The sequence below is a fragment of the Diorhabda sublineata genome, chromosome 2 (assembly GCF_026230105.1).
Source record: "Diorhabda sublineata isolate icDioSubl1.1 chromosome 2, icDioSubl1.1, whole genome shotgun sequence".
NCBI lineage: Eukaryota > Metazoa > Arthropoda > Insecta > Coleoptera > Chrysomelidae > Diorhabda > Diorhabda sublineata.
Window position 1 is genome coordinate 9,388,896 of NC_079475.1, and position 22,434 is coordinate 9,411,329.

Sequence of the window (22,434 nt, forward strand, 5' to 3'; positions counted from 1 at the left end):
AGGACTGAAAGTCCTATCTAATCACTTTCAAGAACCAACCTGTCACCAACTAGAGACTTAATGGTATGCAGGAATTTCGCAGGGAAGAAATTACATTATAATCCAAAGTTCTACATCACGAAAATCAGTTTCTGGAAGGTACAAAGACTGGCCTGTATATGTACAGCAATAAAAACACACCCAACTACTGTATATTTGTCATCTCCATCGATTGAGAAGACTAACCGTACTCATACATAGTTTATTTTAATAAATACTCATCAAATTGTTCATGCATTAACAAATAAGCAATGAAATAAAAATTCTTTAAATTTTTCAGTTAGCACATGGGTTTTAGGATACTTTGCTTTAAAATACCTTTCAGAGAGATGTTTAATTGGGATTTAATGCGTTTTCAAAACGACAACTCCTCTTGCGTTTAACATCTGTTAATTAGAGTTGAAGTACATTTACCAAGTGTCCAAACATGTTTTAATTTTCAAGGTGACTTTTTTTTATTTACTAATTCATATTATTATTATCACACATATCTTATTTGTAAATAATGTTGTTTACTAGTATATGATGATTATTTTCAACCATTTTGTTATTTTCTATCTATCAATAGTATCATAGGGTACGAAAATTTATATTATTTCTTTAAAAAATTCCACAAACAGTTTTTCCAGATGGTTATAATTATCACCTAAACTACCTAAACGTAAACTATCATAATTCCAAGTAGACGAAGTCGTCCGAAAAGGAAACTGAATATCAACGTGTCATCGAAGAATCATTTTCTGCAGAACAAGAAAAACAACGGAATAGTCTAAGGTAAAAGAATGTAAGAGATCGTTGAATAAAAATTATCACCCACTTTGGAGGCCCAAAAGTGTCTCGTCATAAAATTATTTTCGATTGTACAAATATTCACCTAAATATTGAGTAAAATCAATTTCCAAGCCTAGCTGAATTAACTTGTTCTTGCATTCCCAAACCAGCTTTAATGTTAACATTGAAGCTAACAGCTTTAATAGCTGCCATGCTATTTGTTTCGCTTTTAGCGACAATTCCGTAGAATTGGACACCGTCATAATCCAATTCTTTCTACTATTCTGGAACCATCCATGCATTAGTTTTGAGGTAATTTTGTTCTCATAGCTAATCTTTCTAGTATATTCCATGCTGAGGTTTTCCCCGCTATGATTTCCAATAATATATGGAAAGTTTGAAGATTTAGAATGATGTCTAGTGTGTGTTGGGTATGTTCTTATGGCCCTGTTTGCACTTGATAGGTCAGTCTTTGTAACTTCGACAGACTGATGCTCAGTAAAGTTGTAGTATCCCAAATAAGGGATTCTTTGGGTTATAACCTCAATTCTTCCTTGCAGAGTTTTTACACTTAATCGAGCCTATCGTGACTCCACCGGTTATCTTCTTTCATGTTTTTTTCCAGAGATTTCCTTGGTAAAACGTCCAGTCCCACCGTTCAACAATATCATCCAATTTGCTCTTTGCATTGTGTGTAAAAACTTTTTCCCAAAACCACTCAATGCGTAGATTACGATGTCGTTGGCATAACCTTAACAGGCTACGCCGTCAGTCAGTCCACATAAGATTACCAGGCTCTACATAGCTGGGAATGCAACTTTTTTGACAACTTCATGTGAAGTATTTTCAAAAGCATATTGTGTGTCTAAAAATTCACTTTACTAGGTTTTCGTCGGAGTATTTGAGATATCGTTTTCTAGCTGCAATAATGCTGTGTCCGTTTCAGTTTTGATGTAGTTGTCGACGTTGTTTTCCATAGTATTAAGTGGAAACGATGTGGAAATGATCGGCTCAAAATATTTCTTTTTGTTCTTTTTGAAGAAGAGTTGTAAGATTCCATCCAATCCCAAAGACTTGGGCGGGTTAAAGGTGTTCAAAACGCATTTTATTGGTTCACTGTTGCACGCGTGCTTAAGTATTGCTGCAGTTTTTTTCAAAACCCTGCTATGTCTTCTCATTTTGTTTTCTAATGATTTAAAAGCATATATTTACAAAATTTAGCATACTTATATGTAGTATATTTGGTTTTTGGAATAAAAAAGACAAAGGGAATAAATTCGTTGGGAGAAAATCTTACAAAACATTAATAAAATAATAATTAGATGTTAGATTTAATTTGAGGGGCTCAAGTACTTTTCAAATGAGCCTCTCGACATACTATATGCCTGCATTTAATGTAGAAGATGTAAGTAGGTTGGGCATAAGTAAAAGAAATTGAATTTCACTTCGATGGCATGATTTAATAGATGATTTTCAAATTATATTGATAGAATACGAAAATAAAAAGTTTTTAATTTTAGAACAATTATACCATGTTATTAAACATTTTTTTATCAATCTGTAGAGAATGTTTTGATCTTTTGGATATCTAAAAATTTGTTAAGCATCGTATTAATCAGTTTCAAATAATCAAAATTATCAGTAGTATATTTAGTACCAGTTAAAAGTAGGCATTTATTGTAAAATTATTCAGTGTTGAAGTGGTATCCATGCTTTTCAAAAAATGAATATTAAATTTATTTTTTTTGCTTTGGCTACTCTGTTCGTTGACGTAAGAGGTTTTATTGAATTTATGGATTGTGGTAAGTTTTGTGTTTTTAAATTTTTTTCACTAGAAAGGGCGTAAAATAACACTATATGTATTCCAAATATAACACGGTTTAAAAAATTGATGAATTAATGCTAATGGAACTAATTCATGATTAATTGTTGTTTTCACGAACCCGATAGACATTGTCCTGCACGATATTTCAAGTGATTATTTTGAAATAACATATTTTTTTTAAAAACAATTTATTCTAATTAATAATGTTTGCTCAATTTTATTATAATGCGAGTTGATAAACAATATTTTCAATCAATTCGTAAGAAGTCTTGATGAAAAAACGGTTTTCCAACGCGAGAATACGCCGCGTATAATCGACCTCGTGATAAGGCCGGATCCAACTCACAAATCGACATTGTGTGACCGTATTACTTATAATAGCAAATGCCCAGCGAATTGGAAATTCAAGAATTCAAGATATCACATTCAAATGTCTAAGCAAAATTATAGGTGAGACAATCTTCAATCATGTGGTGGCATTCCTGGTAACCAGCGAATTTAAAAATTCAACAGGATAGTTCAACTTCTTCGTCAGGATCGCTAGCAATGTCGATCGATTTGAACAATATTTCATTGTCACACATTTCAGTTTGTGCTTTAATAGCGTCAATATCAATATTTTTAAGGCTAAAATAGCCACGCATGGTTAATATAATTAGCATGTATATCTGGAATTATGCCTTCAATCAAAGCATACAAGAGAAAATTAAAATGTCATGGTAAATTGAATACGTTAAACTAAAATTAGAATGTCAAAGAATGAACTAAATACATTCAATATACACGAAACCATGTTGATTCAAGAAAGTTAATTATCTAGACTCCCACTAGTTCCAGTATAGATAAATAACCTAGATACCGATTGCAGCGTCATCTGCCGGGCTGATTTGAGAATCCAGAGCGCCATCTAAATGCATAAAAAAATTCAATCAAATCGATCCAGCCATCTCGTGTTGAACCTCATTAGAATTTCGAAAATTCTTGACGTATCTGATCCCACTTTGAAGCCTTTATCAAAATCTTCCTTCTCCACGTAATGAATCACCCCTTTTATTAATTAATTTCAAGGCCTCAATATCCCTACTTCCTGGAATTTCACCGAGGAAATGGAAAGCTAAAGCAAAAAAAAATAGAAAACGATTAAAATATGATTAAAAATAATATGCTTACCATCAAGAACATCGTTGACACTAACACAATCACTGCTGGTCTTGCGCTAACTGGTGATCTAGCCGCATGTACCTTGTAATTATAGGGACCCCTTGGCCAAAGTGGTATTGGAAAGAAGTGGATGAGGAAGGTGTTTCCAGGTTGATGATAATTTGTAGCTTCGCGAAAAATCCTGGATTTGAAGGAGCGAAGTAGGGCGATAGTTTTGATTCTATTGGAATCGATTGAGTGTCTGGTATGAACACGATATCCAATGGTGGAGGAAATATCGGAATTAGTGACAGATAATAAGTGTTCCTTTGCTCTGATGGAAATACGTCGATTTGTCTGGCCAACATAGGAACTGGGGCAATCTGAGCAGGTGGTTTCATACATTCCATGGTAGTAGTGGTTGCTGATTGATGATTTTGTAGATTTTATCTGTAATGTCTTCAATATAAGGGATATTTTCTCTTTATTCTTCAAACAAGTGGATTTATGGAAGCTCCTAGAAATTTGGGATTTGTTGTAATCATTCCGGATCAATGTTTTTTTACAAAAAATTGATTTCAGATGGTCGATTGAATTCGTCAGTAAAGAAAATGATGATGGGATTGAGCGTTGAAGAAATGATTGGTGTAAGTGGGTTCTCCATAGACGGAGTAAGAGAAACGGTGCGAAGAAAATTGACGTCAAGCTAGGGCAGAAATGTTTCGTCCTCCAGGCACCATCGTGAACTGTCATTCAGATGGAGCTGAACGTGAACTGTCAACAAAGATGTACGTCATTCAGATGGAGTAGAAAGGAATTTAAAGTAGCTGTTTGAGGTGCCAAATGATAAAAGGTCATCAACACATGGTAGCCAAAAGCATGGTCGGAGAGTGGAGGAGGATAGTGCTTTAATTAAAAATGGGAGCATCACCATAACTTTATTGTCTGTCTTCTTATGCACTGGTAGTATCAAGCCCATCTCTGGGGATTTTCTAAGTATGTGTGGCTAATTTGCAGTATGAATTAAAAAAGAGTTCTTGTTGATACTACAAATTTAAGTATATACCATGGGGTATATGCTACATCACGAAGCAACTTCTGGTAGTATTTGCTTACCTTCGTAGTTTGTACCAGGCTTAGTATCTTAGTATCTTAGGTCTGTAGATTACGCTTCATCATGTGAAGCATCTAGCTCACTTCTTCTAATCGGAACAGGTTGTAACAAGTATATTAGATGTCTTATTCCAAACGTTCCAAACAATATCAGTTTCTAGATATCATCTTCTAACTTTCTGCTTGTATTTGACGATTTAAAAATTATACAAGATTTCTTCATGTTCTAGATATGAAAAAATATCTATAATATATTTTTATATGAAAAGATACTTTGTATTAATTTTACGTCGGATCAGTTCGTGATTATTTGAAATAATTATAAAATTAAATCATATCAAAAATTGTAATTGATAGTGATAATATGAATTTTTAAGATTTTGAGCGAATGAATCACGTAAATGATTTTATTTTCGATAATCTCTTGATCGGGCGTCTAAACATCTCTTGTCAAGTGAGTTGATAAAAAAATTGAATCTACAATATTTATTTACAAAATACTATCTCAATTATGGATTTAGTTGAAATACATGTTTCTTTTAATGGTAAAAAGAATAAGATAATGTACCAAGTATCACCAGAAAATCATATAAGCAAATACTAGGAAACTATTGGAGGAGACAAGAATTATGAGATTAAAAAATCAAAAAGTAGTAAAAATAAAAACATTATTAGATTATGTACATAGAATATAAAAACTTCACTAAGACCAGAAAATATGGAGGAGACAGCTAGAGATATTATTAATCATAACATAGAAAGATTGCTACTACAAGAGCTAAGATGGAAGGACGAAGAAAGAATTGATAAATGTGAATTCATGTTATTATAACCAGGAGAAAACAAATAAGAAAGGAATGGTACAGGATTAATGATCAGTAAAAAGTATACTCGAGTAGAAAAGAGTAAATAGTGGACTTTCATATATAACACTGAAATCCTAAGTATCTAACACTACGACTATAATAGTATACGTGCCATAGAAGATTAAAATGCATGAATATTTGTGAAAATATTACAGTGAATATAGCAGGTAGCAGGTAAAGAATGGCCACAGATTTTGTTATATGGTAACAGATTTGAAAACGCATATAGTTAGCATCAAGTTTGAAGACGAATTGAAGCATGAAGCAACATGAATGATCCAAGGGCAAACGAGAATACAGTACAATACAGGAATGTACGATCCATTCGAAGAGCGTATGTCGACTCAGACCACATTCTGGTGATAACTAAAATTAAACTTCGTAATAATAGAAAATATATCATAGCAAACAAAACGAGATGGAACATAGAAAAAACTAGAGGTAGTCCACAGAAGAAATCGACATAAATATGAACTGTCAAAATATATTTTGGACACTATAAATTAAAAACACCGAAAGAAAGAAAAATCCATGGTTTAATGAAGACTGAGAAATAGATATAAATGAAAATGAAATGGCATGAAAAAAGCTACAGTATAGGAAAAAACAGGGCATGGGTACAACACTTGAAAAACGTGATGGTAGAAAATGATTTCCACGCAAAAGGTGTTTTTATAGACGAAAAAAAAAGACAACCGCTAACGATCAATGGAGTTAGAAGATACCATTAAGAAATTGAAACTAAACAACCAGAAAAAATCGTTAATGTGATATTAAAATACGGGGGAAATGATCTGATAGTTAATAGACCTAGTCTGAAAAAACGATATTCAAGAAAGGAAATTTCTATTTCCATCAATGATTCGAGTTTGAATATTGTGGGGAAACTCATTTTGGAGATGACTATTTATAAACTTCAAACAAGCTTTTGACATCCTGAAAAGAGACATATTATTATAGGATATGACAAAATTACGGATCCAAAAATATTAACAGAACTCACCACAATAATGATGAATGAGTGTACATCACATGTAATTACTGGGGACGATAAAATTCAAGAATCTAAAATGTTGAGATAATTCGTTGTTGAGATATGGCAGTCGGCCGTTTTGACTCACCCACCCTGTATATATTAATAATAATTATGAGTATGTACAGGGCAAAAAATTTGGGAGCAAGTAGATGATGTGAAAATAATGCTGTGACCCTTCGTTTTTGAGTTATAGGCTTCAAAAGCTGCGAAGTCAGAACTTATATTTAATTATCTTTTCTAAATCATACATTCAAACATTATGAATTTTTATTGGACTACTTTTTGAAGATTAGGGGTGGTTCATGCTCAATGGTCAACAATCTGTTACTTTTACTTATTTTCAATCGATTTTTTAACATAAAGCTTCAAAGATATCCCCCAAAAAATGAATCCATTGTATTTTATACTGGGAAAAATGTTATGAAGATGATATTTTAGGAAGAGCATCGTGCATCAACCATATGTATCTGCAAATGTTTAGAGGAATACCACATAACATGAGTGGTAAAACATTTTGAAGAAATTCTAAGTATCGCTGACCATTCAATTCAGGTCAATATAAAAAAAACTATGAACCTTCTAAATTATCACCAACCATTCCTGCCCACACATTATCACAAAACGAATTTGACTCTTTGTTTTTATAGCTTTTTCCTACTCTCCTTTGATAAGTATTAGAAATTAGAAATGTCTGATATTATGTCAAAAAATAATTACAATTTATGATAATTTTTTTCAGAATGTCACTTTATGGCGAACCATATATCGAGTTGAACGAAGTTAAAGTTTAGAAATTGGCCCCTGACTGAACTATTCATACAGTCAAACATACTTTATAAACATACGTAATCATCTAATAAAAATTCATAATGTTCGAATATTTAATATAGAAAATATACTCAAATATAAGTTCTGATTTTGTAACTTCAAAGATTTTTAACTTAGAAAAGGGGGGTCGTATGAAAAAATGTTACTTATGTTTATGTTGTTTTCCCGTAGTATTCGCGTAAATTGAATCTGTGGGTGGAAGTTCTAGGTCAAATATGCTTTTGATCAAAATTGAACATTTTTGGTAAAATTCCTATAAATTCATTGCACTATATTTTAATATAGAAAAAGAGAATTTATGCGTTAATTCTACTGGCGAGTGTTATTTATTTGAGAAAAACTTTCACAGTCTCTTCCGAAAACTTCCAAAACGACCAGATCAATCCAGTTCAATCCATTAACCACTTATAATTGATTATAATCTGTAATGTACTCCAGAACGATGCACCGAAACAACTTTCTTACCATATTTCAATTGCGTTTTTTTTATTAATTTGAATCCATTTGGAATCAGTTTAATCTATCTCGATCCTATATGCGATAAAACATTTATGATAAGATATATGAAGTCTGTTTATTTTGATGTTTAAACGAATTTACGAATTAAAAGAAAATCAAAATAGACGCATTTTGATTGTTATTAATTGATTTGAAAGGCTCTTGATCACACTCAAATTATAAAACAATCTTGTATCTAAATTGAAGATAAGGAATATGACGTATTTCGTAATCGTTTATTTTTAATTATGATATACTCCTACTCATTGAAAGGTTTTTATCAACTCTTTAATCCTACTTGCAAGAATATTTCGAATTGTGAATTGGCTCTAATTTCTATTACTGCTCTACTGTATATACAACTACCTCAAACCAACTAGAAATCAGTCAAAGCATAGCACTAAGAATAGCAACAGAAGCGATCCATATGCGCAATCCATTAGCACAAACTAGCAGAATTCAGTTTACTCCAACATAAAGTACAAGTATAATCGTTACAAAATTCCACATTTTACTGACACCAAAACTGATCCGCCATTTCATGTGAGAGCCAGTCAAATTCTTGCGGAGCTCCAAATCGAATGCCTAAACATCCTGCTCAACAAAATTCAAACTCCACTACATTGTCTATCAATATCAATAGACACTACAATGTGCAATTTTAACAAACTAGAAATTTCCAATGCCCTAATTAGTAAAGAATTTGCCTCTAGATTTGATAAGTTTTCACAATTTCACTTCGCATACACAAATGCATACAAAACTGATGGCGTTGATGCATCAGTGAGCGTACAGAACAGAAGACTTCAATTAAAGTTTTCTGTAACAAGCAGCGTTTGTACCGAAGATCTATACGTTATTTTGCTGGCCCTCATGGCTTCACATCTTCTTCTTCTCTTGCCGTCTTCTCTTATTTTCTGTAGCAGTAGGTATTTATAGGTTAATAATTGTAACAGCTCTCTTTAGCGACCAATGCGTCTTAGTGTTTCGTCGTTGGTGATTCTGTCAGTGTCCACGGTATCTTCAGGATGTATCAATAGAACCACATCTCAAATGCCTCAAGTTTTTTGATCATTTGAGTTTCAAAGTTCAAGTTTCCACTCTGTACCTACAGCAGTACTAACCACACATAACATTCCATGAATCCTATTCTGACGTGGCAAGCCCTTTGGCTATTGTATTCCGATGAACTTGATAGATTAGCATGTTTCTAGGCGTCAAATTGTTCTTACTAGCTCCATCTACCGATTTTTCTTTGTCGAAACTACCAATTTGCTAGATCACTTTCCAGAAAATGATTTTCACGCAAGCAATAATTTGGTGTTGAGCATTGAATTTTACAAAATTCTTTCTATTTAGAACACACATCAGAAAAGCGTTTGGTGAATTTATTCATATGATTATTTATTTTGACAATTGACATTGACAGTAATGACAGATTTTTATTACATTAGCGTCACGATTGGTAGGTGGTAGGACTAAATTTGTGGTGCTGAAATTCAGATTTCCTTCAAACAAAACGATATTTTCAGCATAGCGAAAACGAAATTTTTTGAATTTGGACATCGCATACAAATCAAAAATGAAAAAAAAAACTAAACTATACAGCAAATATCATGAATTCTGTTGTGTATTTTTGAAAACACATAGACAAAACATATAGACAACTAGCCATCGATTTAATAAAAGAAGAGCCATAAGGCGGATTTTGACAAATTTAATGTCTTCCTTTGCATGAAAAGACGGCAGTAACTTTATTAGATGCACTTTATTACTGGTGCCTTGTGCGCGTCCGTACCTGTCAAATATGTCATAAATATAGTCGATTTTATTGAAACTGATATTCCGATAGTTCCTTATTTATTCGCTGGTAAGGTTATATGAAAGAACTTCCTAATTTTTATCAGGAAATTGTCGGAACGGTGGCTTTAATGAAATCGATTTAATTTATGACATATTGGGCAGGTACGCACGCGCACAATAATAGCTATGTGTCAAATGCTCTATTTTTGAGGTAGATTTTATGAAAAGTAAAAACAATTGGAGGCGGCTTTAGTAAAATGGCCGTTTTAACGATTATTCCCTATCGCTTTATTGACAAATTGATTATTTTCATTGTCTTTTTCAGGGTATACAGTAGAAACAGTAGGAGTGAAATTAGGAAGCTGTATATCGACGCCTTGTGAAATTAGTACTGATAAAATTCAAGAGATTGAGATAACAGTGGATGGCACACGTATGTTGTTTCAAATATTTCCTGTAAAATACCCCACAACTGAAAAATTGAGTTAAATTATCAAATATGAGGTGTAAAATTCAACTTAGAACACTCTTGACATGTTCATATTTCAAAATGTGGAAAATTCTACGAATTATGTTTTTCTATTGAAATCTAAAAACAAAATCTGAAAAAAATTCCCTAAGCTAAGTAATTCGAAATCAGACCCAGAAACATTTAGAGCAAATCACTTACATGTACCATGGGTAAAGTTCTTGAGAAGATAATTAACAACAGGCATCTGGAATCAGAAATCGGAATATTTTCTGATATTCGTGAAGCGACTGATACATTGTGGAATTACTTAATAATTGAAGCACTCTACGACTGGCCAATACGAGGTAACATAACTAGAACATCGTCAGTACCAACTGCGAGTGGATAGAATCTATACCCAGTTGAAGACACAAGAAAATGGTATACCACAAGTGTCGAATCTCAGTGTTATTTCTCGTAGCGATAAATTTGATTATTGCAAACCAAAGTAAAATACGGATTAAACGCAGATGACTTTGTTATTTATTGCAGAGGAAAAAATATGACAACAACACATAAAAACATCGAACAAACAATAACCACACTAGAACATTGGTCAAAAATAAGTAGGGTGTGATTTAATACATCGAAAATAGCGAAAAGCGAGTGTTTCAAAAAGGACTCAACCCCAGTCCAAAACTTTATATCTTTATAAAGAAAAGTTAGAATATGTGGAAGAAGTGAACTTCCCAGGAATGATACTTGATCCAAAATTAACACATTCTGATATTGAATAAAAAACGTCAACCTGCAATCAACTTACTCAGGACACTAGCATCCAAAAACTGGAGTGTAGACTACTCAAGTTCACTACACGTATACAAGATCTAAACTTGACTACGGAGCGATCGTCTACATCTCTTCTATATTCACATATCCAGTTTTTGATTGAAAATAATAGAGCTATTGTGTTTTCAGAGATTCCTCCAACATCAACTATAGTCGCATCTGCGGAATTCATTCAAATGGGCATACACTGGAGTGTACCAATAACACCCGAAGATGTATGTACGTCATGGTCATGTCCTCTTGAAGCTAGACCTGAATACACGTTCTTGGGAGAAATCGAATTTTCTGGGATTCATTTAAAGGTCGGATATTTATTATTAGTTTGTAATGTTCTCATGTCCAAATTTTATATAAATCGAATTTGTACATTAGTTTTAATACTTGTATGAAGACAATTGGTTTCTTTTTGTGTAAAATTCAAGTGTTGATCGAACTGTCAAAAAAGCAATTGGAGAAACCGATGAAAAACTACGAGCATATTATCTTTAAAATCCTTCGTCCTCTGAACTGACTTTTGAATGATTTTATTTACTGTACTAAAATTGTCTTCAACATTTATTAATAAAATAAACTCAAGAAAAAAATACATTATTTGTTAAAGAAAAGAATTTTGTTCATTTCATGGCCATTAATTCGCTATTATAGAAATGTACCAGTTAATCTGACACTTGAAGCTTTATTAGACGAAAAATATCACGAACTTTAATAACCATCATATCACTCCAATATTCAACTAAAGAACTCCAATGTCAGCTTCTGCATTAAATAAGGTTGACAAGTAAGTATTTTCACTTTCTCAACAAAGCGCATCTGTCAGAATTGTCAGAAATTCCGTTCTGGAGATTTTTTCTTCAAAGATGATCAGCGTTCTCGTCGGCCTACTAAAGTTGATGATGATCAAATCAAAGATATAATTGAAGAGGATCGTAATATCGAAAAACACTTGAAATGTCTTGGGCTAGTTGAGAAGCTTGATATTTGGATACCTCACGAATTCCTTTAACACAAAGAATCAACATTTGCGATATGGACCTTAAACGAAGTGAAACCAATTTTTGAGAAGAATCATCACTGGTGATGAAAAAAGGGTCCTGTATAGTAACATAGTTCAAAAACAATCATGGAGCAACCACTAGGAACCAGCATAAACCACATCAAAAGCTGAAAAACAACAAATTTTGCGCTGCTTCCAAGGAACCAAACGTTCAATTCTGATGTTTACTGCCAACAATTCATAAAATTGAATGAAGCAATCAAAGAAAAACGGCTAGAATAGTCAAGTGTTCCACCATGATATTAGAAGGCCTCACACATCTTTGGCAACTCGTGGGAAACTATTGGAGCTTGGCTGGGAAGTGATGCCACATTCTACATAATCTGGTAGCATCTGATTAACATTTATTTCGAAGTTTGTAGAAAACTTTGAGTGACTTTCACAAATGAAGATTACCTTCAATCGCACCTGGTTAAGTTTTTTACTGATAACGACCAGAAATTTATGAATGCGGAATCATGCAGCTGAAAAAAAGATGGCTAAAGGTCATTGAGCAAAATGAAAAATATATAGTTGACTCTTTGTTGAACGAAAGCGTTTTCTTTTATACTACAGAACCGAAATTTTTGTTACCAACCCTTAAATGCTTTTGCAACGTTTCAGAACATTGTAGAACTTTCTTTCCAATTATAACTTCTTCTTCTTCTCCTTCTTCTTCTAATAGTACAGGATCCCACTGCTCGATCCTCCAGGCATCTGTTTTTTTTTTGATAAAACATTTTTTAAATCAATGTTAAGAAAGTATAAAATGGAAAAACGATAGACTATAAAAACTTCAATAACCTGTAATTGATTTTAGTATATTTCATGTTTTTTAAGACAATTTCACGTTATTTAAAAAAAATTATGTCATGAATTGAGATTAGGATTGTTGTCAACATTCAGCCAGCCGCAGCGCTAGAAACACCAGGTATAAACAGGTATATCATTCTTAATTATTGATACTCACCTGTTTTTCAACGAACTTCGTTCCAAATAAATTCAAATCATCCCGGTCTCTTTTTGCAGCCGTTATCCAACTGGCAACAATGGATTTCCGTGATGAGTATAGATAGAACTTCAGTTTTGTGTTATAAATTCGAAAAAAAAAATGGTAAGAGTCAATACTTAATAGAGATATACCAGTTTACACCTTTTTAAAATTTCTCTTTTCACCTTATTAAGCAATGAGGCATAATAATTTATTTTTTCGAAAATAGTCGATGAACACAATCCCAAAGAACTTTCTCCATGACTTAAAATCGTCTTTACCTTTTTCGTAGCTCTTTTATAATCTATTAACTATTCTTACAACTCAGGAGTGTAGTGGTGGATCCCGGTTTCATCTACATTTATGAACCGATACTTAAACCGCGTCAATGAGATCTGGAAGTATTCATTGGACTACTCTTATCATCAACAGTGAGCAAATGCGAAACTTAACGTCCCAAGATCTCGTCGTTAGTCAAGATAATACAGTCACGTTCTAATTCATCTGACCAAATGTATTATTTCCAATTTTCTATTTTTTTTTTTCAGAGACCAGGAATGCTGCAAATAGAAGCCTTCACTGATGATCCTGATATAGATCCATTATTTTGTATTAAAATTCCCGTCTTGATTGTAAATTGAAATATTTTTACCTGCAATATAACCACTCATTGTGTATTGTGTAATCATCAGCATTATTTTAAATCTAGTTTATTATTATTATTTATCTTATTGATATTATATATTAAATAAAACTATCTGAACTTTGTTTTCTCTAGTTTTAATTCCAAATAATTAACACAAAGTGTATTTATGTTGATACAAACACAGCTTTATTATTTATAATTTATAATAAAGTCTAATTTGATTCTTCAGTGCAACGAATAAAAATGGAAAGGAGGAAATGTATTGGGAGTCCATTTTAGGGGCCCAACTGTTTTTAGATTATAATGACCAAACAAGGAGAAAAGAAACCATGCAAAGAAATTCAGTTAGACCTTGTAGAACCAATACATATTATTGGTGAAGCAAAAGAAGCTACAAGGTTCAAACGCAAAGGATGCAAAGGACGCTGTCATAAATACGTTTCTATCCTAAATTTTTGTTTCCTTTTGCTTCCGTTTGATAAACTCAATTCATATATTATTTTAAATCAGTTTAAACGACGTCATCATAATCTTCTGAAATATTTCGAAACAGGCTAGTTTGGAAAGACTAATGATGATTCCCCTGACTCTTTTGATGAAAATGAAACTTTCAGGCCGAAGGTACTTCGAAACTTTAGGCTACGAGTAAATCAGTGTACTCCTTAAAGTGAAGTGGAATTTCGATTCGGCAAAGAAACAGTTAATGTCCTGGTGCTAAGTTTCCATGATGATATTTCTCCAAAAACTACAAGGTAGGTTATTATTTATATTCATAAGTGTAAACCTGTACATATTGAGTTATTTTATTTTGAAACCGCGGTTTTATTTTTTCTGCATGTCGAAACAATTGGAAACTTTACAGGTGTGACGATGTACTCACCAAATTTATTCTTGAAGAAAAACTTCCACTTTCAAATTATCACGAACCTAGAATAGGGGAAGTATTATTTTTTAAAATAAATTTGATCGCTCATTTATCTTTCTCTAGTAGATAATGAACAATAATGGCATTGTATTGCTTTTATAGGTCATAATAAATGATAAACTAAATTTTGAAATCATTGTATTTAGTATAATCATCATCATCAGCTATACAATAATCATATCTTTTATATATACAAGTATACCGAATAGTTTTCAATTTTCTAATAATTTTTGTATCTCTCTAAGCGATTTTTCCCTAGTTTCTGGTAAAAATCGGTAAAACACTGTAAAATTCACCAAACCCGTTACAGTGAAAATTGCTAAACTGAAATGTAGTCCTAAAGCTTCTATTAGTAAAGGAAACGTGAATTTCACTACAAACGTGCACAAACATTCCATTAACAAACCCACTCCAACTCCAATCGATCTCAAATTATTATTGAATAATTCTCCACTTAAAGACAATGATAAGGGACCATATCCAAGATTATAACCTAGCATAAACACTAAAGCGGATACGGGAGGTAACCATCGGATGTATTCTTTGAAGTTATAATCACTGTGCTCAAGAAATAGGGATAAACTCAAAGTAAATAGTGAGAAGGAAGCTACTAAACATGAAGCAAGGACGAAATATCTTCTATCTAATTTTTTGATGAAATATATCATTGGTATTATGGATATAACTTGTTCAAATCCCAATAGAATTCCGATTCTATTACCTGACAAACTTGATCCGGTATCTTTGAATATGATGCCTATGAAGGTCATTACAAGAGGAAGACCAGACGTTTGTCTTCCGGTAGATAAAAATATTGAAAGCAATAACGCTCTTTTTGATGCTTTTGTTTTAAATAAATCGATAACAGAGTTTTTCTTTTCTCCTCTTTCTTTTACATTCGATAATATCTCTAAATATTCTGTTTCTATTTCTCGTTGGCTCGCAAATCTTCTAAGACGTTCTAAACATATTAGAGCTTCGTTTTTCCTGCCTCTCAAACAATGATAAACTGGCGATTCAATAATAATGAAAGGTCCTAATATTAGAAAGAGGAATGCCGGTACTGCATTAATTATACTGAATACTTTGACAGACGTTACCGAGCCAAAAAGGAAAGAAAGTAACACACCCATGGGTATTCCAATTCCAACTATACTGCTTACTCTATCTCTATTATGTTTGTCTGAAATTTCTACATTATATACGGAAACGCTTACAACTATTCCAGAAAATCCAATACCTATTAACAACAAACAAATATAATACGAATAAATGTTGCCGATGAATGCAATTACATTGAAAGAAAACGCGTGAATTATAGCTGAAAATATCATAGTTGCTTTCCTGCCAAATCTATCGGAAACTTTTGCCATGATATAAAATCCCAGAAAACCAGTAATATTTGTAGTAGCTGCCAAAAAAGAAACTTCCAAAGTGGAAATCTGTCTTCCTAATGGATTGATATCGGTGTTGTTAGATAAAAGCATCGGTAGTACGGGTGCGGCCCAATTCAAAGTGAAACCAGCAGCAATCAAAAGAATATTTGCTGAAACAAAATACTGTTTTCAACTTACTTAGTTCATTCAAACATTCACAATAGACTTGACCAACTTATATATTAATAATTTTATACTAATTATACAGAGTGTTTCGGGTCTTGATGCAGTAAATTCGGGATTGAGTAGATGACGTGATAAAAGATGCTGTGACATACAAAACATTTTCTCTTACAACTCCTCGCTTCTCAGGTATATGCCTTTAAAGTTTCCGAATCAGAACTCCATGGAAGGTTTACAAGATGTGTGGATTTTTCGCCATAAAGAGACATTCTGAATAAAATTATCATAAACTATAATTATTTATTGAAAATACTTAAAGGAAGTATTAAAGCACAATCATACATTTTTAATTGAAGTGCATACTGTCGAACATCACATTTTTGGAGTCAACGGATGATATTTCCTTGAATTTGGAAGAGAATTCCAAGATTCTATCTTATAAAGAAGTTTATTCTATTGATAATTGCGTTACTTGTATTTACTGATGTTGTATACACCAAGCTTTTGAGATATACTCAAAAAAATCCATTATATTTAATTCAGAGCATCTGGTGGTGATGCAAATGGGCCTCCTCGACTAATACACCTATTGGGATGATTTTTTAGAACATTTGGAAAGTAGTTCATCGTGCATGAACTACATGTCTCTGTGGTTTTTAGAGAAATCCTAAGTATAGTTGATTATTCAAGTTATTATCCAAAAAAATGGACCTAATAAATTATTAATCAGTATTCTTGCCCACACATTAACACAAAATCGATGTGATTCTTCGTTTTAAGGATTTTCATCTACCCATAAATGTAAATTATGAGAATTTATTAGAATCTCTTGTGGGAAACCAGATTTATCTGTAAATGGTACTTTTCCAACAAATGTATTATCAACTTGTTTATATATATACCAACGAATCTTGCTCGATAATCCTCGACTTCCATGGCATTTCATCGATTGTGTTCTAACATCTCTAACATCAAATAATTAGAATTTATGATAATTTTTTTCAGAATGTCTCTTTATGACGAACGGTTTTCTCGACATGTGCGACGATCTAAAAATGTGCATATCTCCTAAACCATTTATTTTATCGATTTGAACAAAGAGTACCTTTTTATTGAAAAATCGATAGATACATTAATTTTTGCTATTTTTAGATTGTACAGGTTGTCCCTGTAAAAGTTAACGATGAATTTAATCGAATCAAACAAAAAGAACGTAATCATCCATTGAAAATTTACTCAAATATTAGTTCTGATTTCGCAACTTTGAAGGCACACTGAAAAAAAAGTACGGAAACAGGTATTTTTTTGAATATGTTCAGGGGAGTCCCCTGAATGTAAATCAGAGTGGGTGTCAAGGGAGGGGGGTTCACTTCAGCAGTCATCTTGAAAAACACATTTTATTAAATATCTGGCAAACCGCGTATCTTACGACAAAAATTGTGTAGATTATTATTGTAGAAAGTAATATTTGCTATCTTCTTTATTTGAAACTTTTTTTTGTATAACGCATAGGTTTTTAATTATAGCGCTCCAAACTTTTTTCAAAATGGTTTTTGCTAAATATTTACCTAATGGTTGATGATAAATTAAAAATGGTGGTCATTGCATTATAGAGTATAAAATTTTCTATGAATTTCATTGGAAACTTTTTCCCGTAGCATTTATAGTTTAGGAGCTATTACGCTGTAAATGAGATTATAACGAGATTATAATGCCGTATATTCAATCATGCGCCTAAAGTGTACTATATACTTCGGTCTGAGTCTACCACCAGGTTGAAACTTGGCTTGGATTTTATCACGACGCTGAAAAATGGGGTTGGAAGCGAACTGCACAAGGACTTGAACGAATTCGAATTGCTATGGCTCCTGCACCGTCGAGTTTGTTGCAATTAATATCGTGCAAATGCATCAAAAATTGCGAAGCTGTCTGCGGATACCGAAAAGCTGGTTTGATATGGCGGAGGCAGAAGGCAGATTCCCAAGGCGATGAGTGTCTTGTCAACATCGAAAAAAATAAGATTCACCCCGCAAAATAGTGCGCACTTTTTATATTATAACAAATGTCTGAGTCCGTTTTTTTTTAAGTAACATTCGTAAAATTCTTTTTCTCTTAGTGATTTCGGCAACAATTTCAAACAGAGAAAATAGTACAGACAAATATACGCAGAATTTTACAAAATTTGCAACAATTGAAACGGTTTAGCGATTTTTCGGAAAACTCAGATTCAAGTTAAATTTAGAAAAATAAAAAATTTAATTTCAATACCAACTTTCATGTTCTATTAAAAAATAAATAATTTTAAATATTACAATATATTATAATAAATAATATAAAATAGCATAATACAAGCATAATGTTTATATGTTATATATATTTAGCAAAAACCATATTGAAAAAAGTTTGAAGCGCTATAATTAAGAACCTATGCGTTATACAAAAAAAAGTTTCAAATAAAAAAGATGGCAAATATTATTATCTACAATAATGATTGTTGGTCTATTTGTCCTGTCAACAGTCTCTGAAGCTTCAATATGTTGTTTCCAATATACAAGTTTTGGAAGAAAATTTCGATTCCAGGATTTTCTCTCCCGCTAGTTCTATTGGAGGTTCCGGTAGGTGTTATACTCTTGTGAATGGCTAGATTTTTTCATAAACAGCCATTAAAAAGCTTGGTTTTACACAAATTTTAATTAGACATTGATTCACAAGTTTAAATATTTTCTCGTCTCTCACCTGTTAAAGTCGCTATGTACATACGACATAATCGATATTTACTTTTCACATTTTCTGGTATTTTATTGGAATTTATGGTAGAATCAACTTTGAAAGCTTCACTATCAGACATACTCATAAGAACTAAAACTATATTTCCTATATAGTACATTCAAGAGCTTTCTCACGCTAGTCTGTTCATATATTTATTCATGACCATATAACAATGTTTGTTTATCAGAAAATTATTAAGTGTGACACCATTTACGCGACACATAATTGAATATCAAATTTTCCTGAAAATGTATTCGGTAGTTTCCAGGATCGGGCTTACGTATAATTTACATAAACTTTTTATGAATCATTCTCTTATCCTTGGTAACTTTTGAGGGAAAGCTTTGATTAGAATAATTTAAGGAAGTGTTAAGATGTATATAATGCTGAAAGTTATAAACAATGTATATATTTTATTTACAGTATTTACAGTATTTACACATATCAATTATAAATCAAAAAAAGGTAACAGGATTTTGGGCTTCATTATCAGGATTTGTCATGACTTAACTTCTTGTTCATTTTTGACTTTATTCACTGTCGTGGAGAAAAATTCAAGGTCTTCAGTAGCTAGTATTCCCTTCCCTAGTACTGAGCAGTAATAATAGTGATAACAGTAATAACATTAATAATAATAAAAATTGATTAAGTCATTGCTTCATAAATAAAGATTCCAAGAAACTCGATTTGGACGATAAAAGTCAACTGTAGATTATTTGGGCCATCAAAATGTGAATATCATGAAGGATCTATTGAAAGATCTAAATTGGAGTAGCTACTAGTTTTAGAACCAGTAGAAAGTAGATTGCGATGTAATATGCCAATCGATCTGCTTATCGATACCTTCCAATTCAAAATTCTCTACCTAAGAAGGAAGTTCAGCTACTAATTTATCAAAATGAGCTACAAACTGGAGTTAAATTTTTTCATTAAACACTGAAAGGGCGAAATTAATCTTCATTGAAAATTTAATTTGGAATTCTCCTTCAAACTTAATTTTGTTATTAATTTTTCACCTCAATGTGACTAGCATGCATATGAATTTTTTCATATAATTCAACACTATTCAATGCTACTAATTTCATGAAAATTCAATAGACCATTTACTGAGAAAGTGTCCACAATAGTTGTGGGATTTTATTTACACTCATTGATGTACCTGCCTTATTCTGAGCTACTTCAACTTCATGAGAAAGAGCTGCAGAAACTGTGAAGGATGTCCAACAACTTGCAACTAGGGTTGTTCATATGAATACAGATCAAGCGATAACAATTCAAAAATAATAGATTAGTGGCAGTGCTTTGGAATTATCTGACTAGAAAATGAGGTTTTACATAGTGTGAGGGTATGGAATCACATTCAGCTCCATAACTGCCTGTACATTGTTCTGAGCCGTCATGGAACCACAAATGAACATCACTAACCGCTGTCATATACAAAAGTACCCCAAACTATGATTTTATGTTAAAAGGGGATCGATACTTAACATAAGCTGATACCATTGATGGTTCCACTTAATTCTCCATCTATAATACAGCAGACGACTATGACAAACAGCTGTAAGGGACTACACCCATAGGACGAAAATAGAAAATATCAGAACTTAAGAAAGCTTTAATTGACGATTGCATTGTTCTGTGCCACATACACTACATATTTGTTGGCTCTGTTAGAAACCAGATGACCTATATATGATATTTTTTGAGTGGCAAAAGAAGTTGTTTCATCGAAAAGTTTGGAATTCCAAGAAATTTCCACGGGTGTTTACCTTTTATCAGTACAATACATTGTTTACGGTTTATCATATGAGTTCATAGAATTGGCTAATTTATCGCAAATATTAGTAATTATCGTCGTTAATGTTAATTTTGTTATTTCAGTAGAGGTCTTTTTGTATTCTAATTTAGTATTGTTTGAATAAATTAAATATTTTATTTTATTTGAATAAAATATGACTTTGGGTATTTCACAGTTTCAATACTCGAATATTTTTTTTATCTTGGAAAAACTTTTTCTACTTCCATAAATGTATTTAATCTGGAAATAGCTTCAAATTAATTGGCTCTATTAAAAAAAAAAAACATTAAATTATCATCCGTTGCTTTTTTAATTATATTTTTAGAATAACGAGGCACATAGATAGATACTGAAATTTTGAAATAAAAATTAAAACTCATTTTAGTCACCACCGAGATACCTCGGCAAGGGGTAGACTGTGAAAATTTCGTTATAGGAGAGACTCATCTTAGTTTCATATTCTGAATTTTGTTCCATGAATTTAGAAATATTCTGTATGTCTATTACAAAAATCCGAACTTTATTTGAGATACTTATTTTAAGTGTAAAAATGAAAGAAAATCGTTGATCCCACTGATCAATAGGAATTGTTTTCATCTCTCAACTAGAGATGCGAAGTTATCTTCACGCTTGGAAGATCTTTCCATTACTATCAAAAAATTATGGAAATTGATTTGATGATTATTGATGATTAGAGGTCGATGTCCGAAGTTCTAGAAATCCTCGGAAGTATATCTGAACCAGTTAAGTATCCAGCAGTGGTAGCAAAATTTAGATGTTCTACAATGTTTGTCTAATTTCCATTTCATTCTGCTTCCATTTTGATATGCACTACAATGATATTCGCTATGAATGATGCTTAGTCAAATTTTGAAATAAATACTGTTCATTTTATTCCTCTCATTGGATATGATCCAATTTTTTGAAAGTTCTTATAATTTTTTGAATTGAAAAGAAACTTCATTTATTGGCAGTGATTTCAGATCAAGATTGCTTCCGAAAAATTCTTAAGAAAAAGGAATTTAATCGAAAAAACGATTTTTCTAATATTATTTTTTGTTTCGAAAATAGTTTCCTTTCATAACAAACACTTTGTGCAGGTACTATCCAAAAACTCACCTGTCAGTGCTGTGATGTAGACATAACGTGATTGATATCTCCCCTCCAGATTTTCTTGTAACTTCTGAGAATTTATAGTTTCATCAAATTTGATGATGAGTGGAGGTGAAACTTTACTTTCAGTCATGTCAAGTCGTACTACATTTTCCATTATGTTTTAAAACGTTTTTATTGTCACCTTAACGTCATTGGATATTGTTTATAATTTAATTTATGTTAATTGTCATTCATAAATAATTGTCAATTACTTCTACAAAATTCAATAAAAATAAAAGTTAAAAGAATGTTCAGAGTCGCGCTACTAAAAATTAGTTTCCCAATTCTTAGAACTTTTCGTATGTTTTCGTGCATATGGTCTTAATTTTAGGTGCCTCT

General features: G+C 32.1%; 2 protein-coding genes across 3 annotated transcripts; one reads left to right on the forward strand and one right to left on the reverse strand.

Moving 5' to 3' along the window:
• Positions 1-2,432: 2,432 nt before the first annotated feature.
• On the forward strand, positions 2,433-14,012 carry LOC130440440 (uncharacterized). The gene is made up of 4 exons (XM_056773580.1): positions 2,433-2,612; positions 10,245-10,352; positions 11,349-11,521; positions 13,792-14,012. The coding sequence occupies exons 1-4, from the start codon at positions 2,534-2,536 to the stop codon at positions 13,882-13,884; spliced, it is 453 nt and encodes a 150-aa protein (XP_056629558.1). The 5' UTR covers positions 2,433-2,533; the 3' UTR covers positions 13,885-14,012.
• Positions 14,005-22,201, reverse strand: LOC130440439 (facilitated trehalose transporter Tret1-like). 2 transcript variants are annotated; one of them, XM_056773578.1, is made up of 2 exons: positions 22,060-22,195; positions 14,005-16,360 (listed from the first exon to the last, which is right to left on the reverse strand). In XM_056773578.1, the coding sequence occupies exons 1-2, from the start codon at positions 22,184-22,186 to the stop codon at positions 15,027-15,029; spliced, it is 1,461 nt and encodes a 486-aa protein (XP_056629556.1). In that variant the 5' UTR covers positions 22,187-22,195; the 3' UTR covers positions 14,005-15,026. The 2 variants fall into 2 exon arrangements, with proteins under 2 accessions (XP_056629556.1, XP_056629557.1); XM_056773579.1 differs by having other exon boundaries at positions 14,936-16,373; positions 22,060-22,201.
• Positions 22,202-22,434: the final 233 nt, after the last annotated feature.

Excerpts from the sequence above, each read along its gene's own strand:
- LOC130440440 (XM_056773580.1), top strand. The coding sequence starts at position 2,534 with ATGAATATTAAATTTATTTTTTTTGCTTTGGCTACTCTGTTCGTTGAC. Across the intron at positions 2,613-10,244 it reads TATTGAATTTATGGATTGTG|GGTATACAGTAGAAACAGTA; the intron begins GTAAGTTTTGTG and ends TGTCTTTTTCAG. Across the intron at positions 11,522-13,791 it reads TTTCTGGGATTCATTTAAAG|AGACCAGGAATGCTGCAAAT; the intron begins GTCGGATATTTA and ends TTTTTTTTTCAG.
- LOC130440439 (XM_056773578.1), bottom strand. The coding sequence starts at position 22,186 with ATGACTGAAAGTAAAGTTTCACCTCCACTCATCATCAAATTTGATGAA. Across the intron at positions 16,361-22,059 it reads CTACATCACAGCACTGACAG|CAAATATTCTTTTGATTGCT; the intron begins GTGAGTTTTTGG and ends ATTTTGTTTCAG.